Here is a 9,428-nt window from a genome sequence, read left to right as displayed (position 1 = left end):
GTAACATTGTATACATTCAGTGCTGGTGCATTAGCTAGGATTTTAGTGAGAGGATCTAAGGACCTTTTAGAGATTTAGGCCTGCTGTTTGGAGTGGGCCCCACTTATCCTGAGGAGGGAGACAGGTGAAGAATGGGGGTGATGCACAGCTTTCATAGAAAAACACATAGCTATCCATCTCCATCTGGCTCTGTCTCTCTCTCTCTCTCTCTCTCTCTCTCTCTCTGCTCCTCTGCTGCTTCACAGAGATTACTGCAGAGAGCAGATCCTTGCCAGGAGACCTGCACTCTGTCACCTTCTGAAAGACAGTGACTCTACTTCTCTTAGAGGATGACAAGGAGAGGAATTTGGTTTGTGAGGGGGTTTAATTTTTAAAAGGAATACAGATTTAAATGTATTTTTTTCATAGTATTATTGGAGTGGGATGGATACTGATTTTGCAGACAAGCCTAGTGATATATTTATGCACATAAGCAAACGAGACTATTTATAGGAATGTCTCAAATGAAAGATTAAAAGGCTAATTTACTTTATAAAAGTACTGGCTGGTATTCAACACTGACATCCTGCATGCTTGTTCACTCGGCTTGAGCGCTGCTTGAACCTCATTTGACCTGGCCACAGATCCATCTGGCGTGGAGGGGGAAAGAGAGGTGAAGTGCCCTTTGACCTTTTGAAGGACAGGGAAGCAGCTTCATATCTCATGCTCCTCGGTCGTGCCTGTTTGATCTGGACTCACCTCAGTTCACACGTCTCAGCTTCTGGCCCACAAGTGGAGGAATGTGTGTGTGAGTGTTTTAATGCAGTTAAAGGGATAGTGAAAATTCTGTCATTAATTACTCACCCTCAGACTTTTGTTCATCTTCGGAACACAAATTAAGATCTTTTTGATGAAATCGGAGAGCTTTCTGTCCCTCCATTGACAGCTACGCAACTACCACTTTTACGCTTTAAAAAGTTCATAAAGAGATCGTAAAACGAATCCATGTGAATTGAGCGGTTTAGTACAAATTTCCTGAAGAGACTCGATCGCTTTATATGAACAGATTGAATTTAGGCTTTTATTCACATATAAACATTCATCAACACAAACATCAGTTATGATATAAAGAAGCTCAAGCATGTTCGCTTGAAGTGCGAGAACCAATGAGGTTCATTCTCATGTTACGCAGCAAGTTTGAGCTTCTGCAAGAACCAATGAGGTTCATTCTCATGTTACGCAGCAAGTTTGAGCTTCTGCAAGAACCAATGAGGTTCATTCTCGTATGTTACGCAGCACGTTTGAGCTTCTGCAAGAACTAGGGCTGCACGATTAATCGAAATGAAACTGCACACGACTGCAAAGGCTGCGATTATTTTATGCGCAGCTTGTCAGTGCAGTTTGGCTGATCGGTAGTAAATGCTGCTCCATCTGAAAGCCAGAGGGTGCTCTCACGCAGACACGCCAAATATGCCCCACTGCTGAAGTACACGTGTATACAGCACGTTTGAGCTTCCACAAGAACCAATGAGGTTCATTCTCGTGTTACGCAGCATGTTTGAGCTTCCTCAAGAACCAATGAGGTTCATTCTCATGTTACGCGGCACGTTTGAGCTTCTGCAAGAACCAATGAGGTTCATTCTCGTGTTATGCGGCACGTTTAAACTTCCGCAAGAACCAATGAGGTTCAATCTCATGTTACATTTGAGCTTCTATAAGAACCAATGAGGTTCATTATCGTCTGCTACGCAGCACGTTTGAGCTTCTGCAAGAACCAATGAGGTTCGTTCTCATGTTATGCAGCACATTTGAGCTTGGTAGTTGCGTAGTTGTATGGAGGGACAGAAATCTCTCAGATTTCATCAAAAAGTTCTTCATTTGTGTTCCGAAGAAGAACAAAAGTCTTACAGGTTTGGAACGACATGAGGATGAGTAATTAATGAAAGAACATTCATTTTTGGGTGAACTATCCCTTTAACATGCTACATTATAATCATCATCTTTATTAAATTAGGCATATTGTACTTCTCTTCATCCCACAGTTCTAGCATAATACTTTCTTGTTTTCTCTAGGGCAAGAACAATGTTTTAATCATTTTTGGTCGACATGACTCTGTGGTCGCCAGCACTGTCATGCTAGTTAATATGGAAACCACAGACTGGCAGATTCTGATTCATTCTTTTTTTGTGTGTCAGCTTTGTGACTTGAGTCTGTAACATTTGCATTTGCTTTGGTTTTGTTTCAGAATAATTCATTTATTGGAAGAACACAAACAGCACTGAATAAAAAGTTTTATAGCAGCCGAGCGAAGACATAACAGCCTTGAAAACGTACCTGAGATGGATGAGGTCACCAGCAAATACTATGACATGTCATGTGACAGGTAAGTCATATCTGAATCAGACCACCTGAACAGCCCCCAAACATAAAGGAAGAACATCAGAGGGCACGGTCTTGCCACTGAAATTCACACTGCCTGTAGGGTGCAGGGGCATCTGTGAAGTTCAACTTTGTGATGGATGAGATGGTGTTTTTGCCCCTTGGCCTCTGAGGGATTAGGCTGCTCAGGTGTTGTTTTTAAAAGACTTAGAATTAGCTTACATTTAAACATTTAAACTGTCTTTTGACACTTTCACCACCTGTTTTCTGGAGGAAAAAAAAGTCTGGCCCCCCTGGATTGAACCTTGAGTTCACGTTTCATGTCAACAAATGAATTCATGCGCAGTCATATATCATATCTGAAATGTACATTTGTAACTGCTGTAATTGTGTGACTCATTGGCAGAGCTTTGACTCTTTGATTATTAATTACTCTTGATATATTCATGAAGCGTTTGCAGTGACTGAGTCACACTGAGGCCTCGGTTGCAGCCTTGGGGAAAAAAAAGCACTTTTATGTTTAGTGAAAATAGATGTTTGAGAAGCAGACCACGTAAGTGCAACTAGAAGAGGAATAATTGCATACTTCAGGAATTCCATAAACATGATCTATGAGATAATATCATGCTTCATAGAGCTAATTTGTTCATTTGTATTCTGTGGTGTTGCTGTGGTTGGCCTTGGTTCTTGAGCCAGTTCTGATTCAGACCCTTAAAGGGATATTTCACTCAAAGCTGAAAATTCTGTCATAATTTATGCACCCTTATTTCACAAACCTTTATGGCTTTTTTTTTAGAACACAAAAAAATATATTTTGTTTACCTGTTTTTGTCCATACATTGAAAATCAATAGATTCCAAAACAACATTTGATAATTTTCAAAACCAAACAAAAATCTTCTTTGTGTTCCACAGAGTCATAGAGATTGTACATGAGGGTGAGAAAATTAAGACAGATTGTCATTTTTAAATGAGCAATCCCTTTAAGTGGTATTAGCTTTACATAACTGCACACTCAAAGTCATATATCAATTTGCAGCTATGTGTGTCTTGCTGTTTATATTTGGTGGTTCTGCTCTAATTTTGCTCCACCCTCAGAATATCTGCATGAAGCCCACCTGCATAGGAATGACAAAAGGGACCACCAAGCTTAAATGCATGTTTCCATGGAAACCAGCTGAAGGCTGAGTGCACTGACTTTAAATGCCTGCATAGACATTACAGCCAGAGTCAGTGGACTAGCAGTGCACAGGCCTTTCCTCTTTAGGCATTAGCTGTCGAGACCGGAATTGTACTTCGCACAGATGGTTCATCGTTCGTGGGATGATGGGATGACCAAAAATATGTCAGGCTCCCTAACCAAAGCCATAAACTTAGGCTGCAAAACACTTGAGAAAATAACATCATTGTCGGAGCCTCACACTGCACACACATATTATGCATGCTGAATGGTTTCACATCAGTTTTCATTAAGAAACAGTTGATTGTTCTGTTTGGGTGGGATCGTGAAAATGGTGGGTAACGCTTCCTTTTACAGTCCTGTTACCCATGTACATACTATGTACTTATTATAGTAATTACAATTACTGTGTAATAACTAGGTACTAACCCTGAACCTACCCCTAAACCTACCCCTTACCCATGTACTTACCTTATATTAGCCAGTACTTTCTAGGTAAGTGCACTGTAAGTACACGTACTGTACTGTAAAAGGAAGCATGTCAAACTTTATGCAAGTTTTTAATAAGTAAATAGCAGGTAATTATCCTTGCAATACCATATTTTAACATATTTATCTCTCTGCAGTGATACGCAGGTCCTAGTGTGGGCTCATGTGAGTTATTGTGATTCATATATACTATAGAAAGGCAAATTTGGTTTAAAGAGCTGACTTCCAAATCCAACATACACTTTATATATTTCAAATATTATGTACACACTTTTCTCAAGGAGAGGGTTACAATGACATTTTATGAGCAACACTTTTTTTTTATTCAGTGCATTTTTTTCTGTAAAAAATGATTTATCACAACATTTTTTCTTTTGTCAAATCAACTTAGATAATTTAGGCTATGTGGTTCAGATAACATAATATTTTTAAATTTCTGTTGATTAAACCAATCTACTTCATTGTATTAACTAATTTTTTTAAATGAATTCAAAATTTTAAGGCATTCAGGTTACTTACTTTTTAAGTTAACCCAACAATAATTATTTTACAGTAGTGTAGCAGTTTCTGAATGACTAATATCAAATAATATAAATAGCCTAATAAAAATGTTTTTAAAAAATGCCTATGAATTTATTCTAAGCTCTTCCCTGGCCTGCATACAAAAAAAAAAACCTCTCTTGGGTAGCCAGCTGGATTTGGATCACTTCTCTGTGGCAAATCTTAACTCAGTCTTTAACCTAGTTAAAGAATGCCGATCACGTGTTTGGTTTCGTCAAAGGACGTCAGTCAAACTATTTGTTCAGCCTCGATTTGGCGCTAAGCCCGTAGGCTATAGTGCTCTGAACAAGTTTCTTTAGCCTACACATCTCTTTGTGTATGATTAAACTTTTTAAATAATAGTTTAGAGATCATAATATCCATTTATTTAACCAACTGGAAGATTGGAGAATTTGAAACATATACTTTTGATAATATCTGAAAAGCCCTCAGACCATTGTAGACATAAACTATGCCGATAGGTCTACCATGGTGATAGTATCATATCAGTCCTACATCAGTCCTGTGTTGTAGCCTAACTTAGCCAGCCCATACTTATACTACGACTCGGATCATTCTGCGTCTCTAACAAATGCCTATGTGCGGTGTGAGCTGTTGGCTGCTAGGCCTCGTTTCCATTTCAACACTTACTGGTGCAACGTGGCGTCAGATGTTTGGAAATATTCCCCAACGCTATTTCACTGTAGGCCTACACTCTTTTCGATGAACCGCCGATTTCGTCTCATAGCCTATAAATGGAGTTTTGTATTGGTAACCTCACAATTGAATTTCGTACAGGAACGGAACTTGCACTTAATCGTGTAGGCCTGTACATATCATTAAAAATGACTCGAGTCACCCTTATTATTAAATAGGATCCACCAGCCACGGATAAGAACTAATCGTGGTTTAACAGTTTTTTATTTAAAAATAAATTAGGCTACCTAAATGTTTCCGTTAATATACAGAACTAGAATTGACAGTCTTTTTATTGTGCAAAAAGTAAAAAGCATTTGCCAAGATCCTCCCTTATCGATAAAGATTAAAATTGAGTTATGTTAAGGCTGTAACGAGCGTAGGCTATAGCCTATCAATAGAATTAGTCCAAGAGGACACAGGCCTAGAGTTCACAGAGGGCCGAAGCATTCAAATGAGGTCGTTTATTAGCTATTTATTCAGATTTGGAGTTAAAAAAGTATAAATAAAACACGAGCAGACCTAAGTCTTAGTTTATCCTATATTGTCAGATCATTCCTTACGGCGTTGTCTGTTGATAAAACCATAGTTATTAGCCGCGGTCTGATTTGGGATACGGTTAGCCTACATTAATCACATGCCATATACAATGTATATAAATTAATAATTATTATAAATTATATAAGCTAAATAAATTTTTTTTTTAAATGTGGTTTGACTGTTGAAATCCGTTCTCATTCTCAGCGGCGGATTGAATTACGCGGAGTGCTGCCTCAACACCAACCCCCTGTTGAAGGTTTAATAGGCAATAAAATTTAATTGCTGAACTCCAAAACGTTATAGCTCTTGGCCAGGAGATTCCATGTGTCGTCAGATACAGTAAAGGTCTTATTTACGCAGCATCAAAAACATCAGTCTCTTTTTGGGTGTATTCTGTTTTAGTCTACAAATTTGATGGCATCTAAAACTTCCCATCGGGTTAATTTTATACAGTTAGAAATCAAAATTTAACACCAACTACGCAACTGGGAAATTAGCAAAGATTAATAATAAAAAAGAATGTAGCACGCAATTAACTGCGTATTAATTGTGCGCGCTAATAGTTTCCAAGATAGGCCTATATTAGTTTTGATTAGCGGTTCTAAACTTAGCCTACTTTTGGCATCCTTATACATATCTGAATTTGTCCCTCGAAAAATGATGGAACAATTCATTAATCTTCAACAGGTAAATAGCCTACACAAAACTTTATCATAATACATCAGCAAAATAGTAGCCTAAATAGTAATAATATAGGTCTACTTTGAATCTTACTTCATGTTTAATAACAAACCTGTTATTTCTTAATCGGAATAGTGAAGAAAGAAATAACTCCGCTTTTATTTTCAATAACAAGTACAAATTTATTCTATGAAAATATGGCGCTTTGCCGACGAGCGATACAAAAATAAAACGTGAAAAATATCACTTCTTTTCCTGCCATATTTTCTCTGTACACAAAAATTATCACTCGATTATTGAAAAACTTACCTCATTGATTAATGGTCTAGGCCTATATTTAAAGTCACAATTAAATACACAGACCATCAATGTGAGAAAATATTGACGTCCCTATAATGAAACTTCAGTTAGAGTTAGTAGCTCAAGTGTTGCAGGTCGATTGTTGTAAGCGTCTCAGAGAAGAAATCAAAGGCCTCCGTTGATAAACCAATGGGGCTGTCTACAGATTCTGACAAACTTGGGGACACGGCATCTGAGAGGTGTAAGCATGAATCGTTGGAGAAAACGTTGAAGTCCTGTAAAGAGACGTCCAGGGCCGAGGGACTGCCATTGTCCTGAGCAGATGCACAATCCGGGGCCATTGTTGAGCCGCAGATAGGAACAGTGGGTGACGGGTTGGGAAAATGTTTCAGATGTTTGTCATTGCTACCTAAAGGAGAGGCAGTTGCGCTTTGGGAATCACTATTGTGTCCATTCTGTGACTGTTGTGAAGTTAAGGTATTCTGCTGAAATGGATAACCCTCTCTTTCCAAAAGCGCCCCTGATACATTGTTTGCCACTTGTTCGAAGAATGATTTCCCATCACCCCGTCCGCCTGCCTCCTCCAAGCTCGGTGGTTTTCCATCGCCGTTGTGGTTTTCTTTACACTGTGTTTGCCGTTTGTGTTTCATTCTCCGGTTTTGAAACCAAACTTTGACTTGCCGCTCGGTGAGATCCAGCAGAGCGGCGATTTCCACGCGCCTTGGTCGGCAGAGATACTTGTTGAAGTGGAACTCCTTCTCCAGCTCCAGCAGCTGAGTGTTGGTGTACGCCGTTCTGAGTCGACGAGTTGCCCCACTGCCACCATCAGAAATCTCGGGCGAGCCTATGAAGGGATTATAGCATTATACATTATTGATACGCCACTAATTATAACTCTTGATTTTTTACAACGGCGCTGTGGGGCTTAAAGCTGACCCCACAAACTTGTCAAATATATTGCGTTTCTCAGGGAGCATAAATTGTTTGTGGGAATGGAGCCACAGCACTTGAATAATTTGTGTCCTCATCCCCTATGCCAGAATATACTGATGTGTCTGGTGTGAGTGCGGAGAGGTCCGAGTGAAGATTAATGAACACGCCAGCTGCCGAGTTGAGTAATGGCAATCTATCATTCTTCATTACTGTCAAATATTAAAATTCATGCCCTGCACTACAAGTAGCTAACACACAGTTTAGGAGTTGTCCAGAACAGATTCTTTCGCATCCAAAAACGAACAAAAAAACTTTTAGGTATTAACTTGTTCGCGTTCAGTTCACATGACCCATGAGGATAACAAACTATCATGCATCTTCACCAGCATGGCCTTGCGCAACGCGGCAATTAAAAATCATAATACTGATAATAAAAACAATTGCATTTCGTTTGCAAAGAACTGTAACACGATGAAATTGCATTAAATCCAAATACCTTGAGGGGAGAAGTATAGTGGACCAGGGTCGGTGTTTGTTGCTGTCGAAGTTGTCTGGTTTTTCTTGGATGCCTTTTTCTCCTTCATCCAAGGGTACTCTGGGGGTAAGGATGCGGCAGACAGCGGGCATGAGCCATTAGGGTTCTGCTTGGGCCGGCTGTGGCGAGGGTGGCTGCCGGGGTTCAGGCTTGGAATGGTCTGCTCAAAAGGAGGAGGAATCAGTGTCGAGTGTGAAAGCGTCGAGCTCTTGATTGATGAACTTTGAAATGCATCACCGACAGGGGGAAAAGATGTCAGGCACTCAGCGAGCGACGGCTGACTATTGATAAAACCCGTCTCTCGCTCGAATTCGTAATTCATCTCCTCCAAGTCTTGCAAATTCGCCGCTCACAAATTTGTGACCCAAGGAAGATATAATGAAATATCGTGCCGGGTTAAAAAAAAAACTATTTTGCTGATTACGGCCGTATGGGGACCGCGGTGCCATTAAACTATTGCTTTCATGGAGACAAGGTTGAAATTGGACCGTATTGCTTGTCACATGATTACCTCTGTCCAATGACAATTTGGGGTTTAATCAAAAGAAGCCACTGTCTGTGTGATTGATCGAAAAAAGTCCAAGAGGAACGCCTCACTCTCTGGGACGGGCTAGTTTATTTACGCATTTATGGTCAGTTTGCCCACTGCTCCGTAGATGATAAGTATAGCCAGTACCTGAACCAGAGTGACAGTCTGCTGTTTATCCCTTATTTTTTGACCGGCCCTCGGCTGAAGATCCCTCAACACAGCAACTGAACACATAAAACACAGACCAATAGCCACGATCGAGGAAACCCATTAATCCAGAGTCTGGGTTTTTTACTACTTTCTTAGAGAATGCGCGCTCTCGTTTGTGAATGCACGAGCAAACGCGCGCGAGAGTACGCGCGCACACTGAGAGCGCAGGCAAATTCTTTGAAAGCCCTGACGTGCCCGCGTGTTTACACGCGCACTGACGCATTACGCTTGCATTAGTGTTGTTTTAGTTTGAGACATTGTAGCCTTGTTATGTTTAAATGACTGAACTCATAAAACTACATAAATTCCGATTTTTTTTAATTACATTCTTCTACTAGTAGGGCATCTAACATCGTTGATATTCAATGCAGAATTTCTGAAATGTCTGATAATACATTCAGTTGAAAAAGAATATATTTTGTAATATGTAAATAATA

General features: G+C 39.8%; 1 protein-coding gene and 1 long non-coding RNA gene across 2 annotated transcripts; one reads left to right on the top strand and one right to left on the bottom strand.

Moving 5' to 3' along the window:
• The first annotated feature begins 443 nt into the window (after positions 1-443).
• On the top strand, positions 444-3,866 carry LOC130070157 (uncharacterized). The gene is made up of 3 exons (XR_008803846.1): positions 444-787; positions 2,226-2,363; positions 3,457-3,866. It is a non-coding gene; the product is annotated as an uncharacterized LOC130070157 (long non-coding RNA).
• Positions 3,867-6,640: 2,774 nt separating this feature from the next.
• Positions 6,641-9,217, bottom strand: hoxa2b (homeobox A2b). Its single transcript, XM_056234432.1, has 2 exons — positions 8,214-9,217; positions 6,641-7,628 (listed from the first exon to the last, which is right to left on the bottom strand). Exons 1-2 carry the CDS (start codon positions 8,572-8,574, stop codon positions 6,898-6,900), a joined length of 1,092 nt encoding a protein of 363 aa, XP_056090407.1. The 5' UTR covers positions 8,575-9,217; the 3' UTR covers positions 6,641-6,897.
• Positions 9,218-9,428: the final 211 nt, after the last annotated feature.

This window comes from Rhinichthys klamathensis, unplaced genomic scaffold (genome assembly GCF_029890125.1).
Source record: "Rhinichthys klamathensis goyatoka isolate OS25496 unplaced genomic scaffold, OSU_Roscu_1.1 h1tg000395l_1, whole genome shotgun sequence".
NCBI lineage: Eukaryota > Metazoa > Chordata > Actinopteri > Cypriniformes > Leuciscidae > Rhinichthys > Rhinichthys klamathensis.
This window is presented reverse-complemented; position numbering and strand designations above follow the sequence as displayed.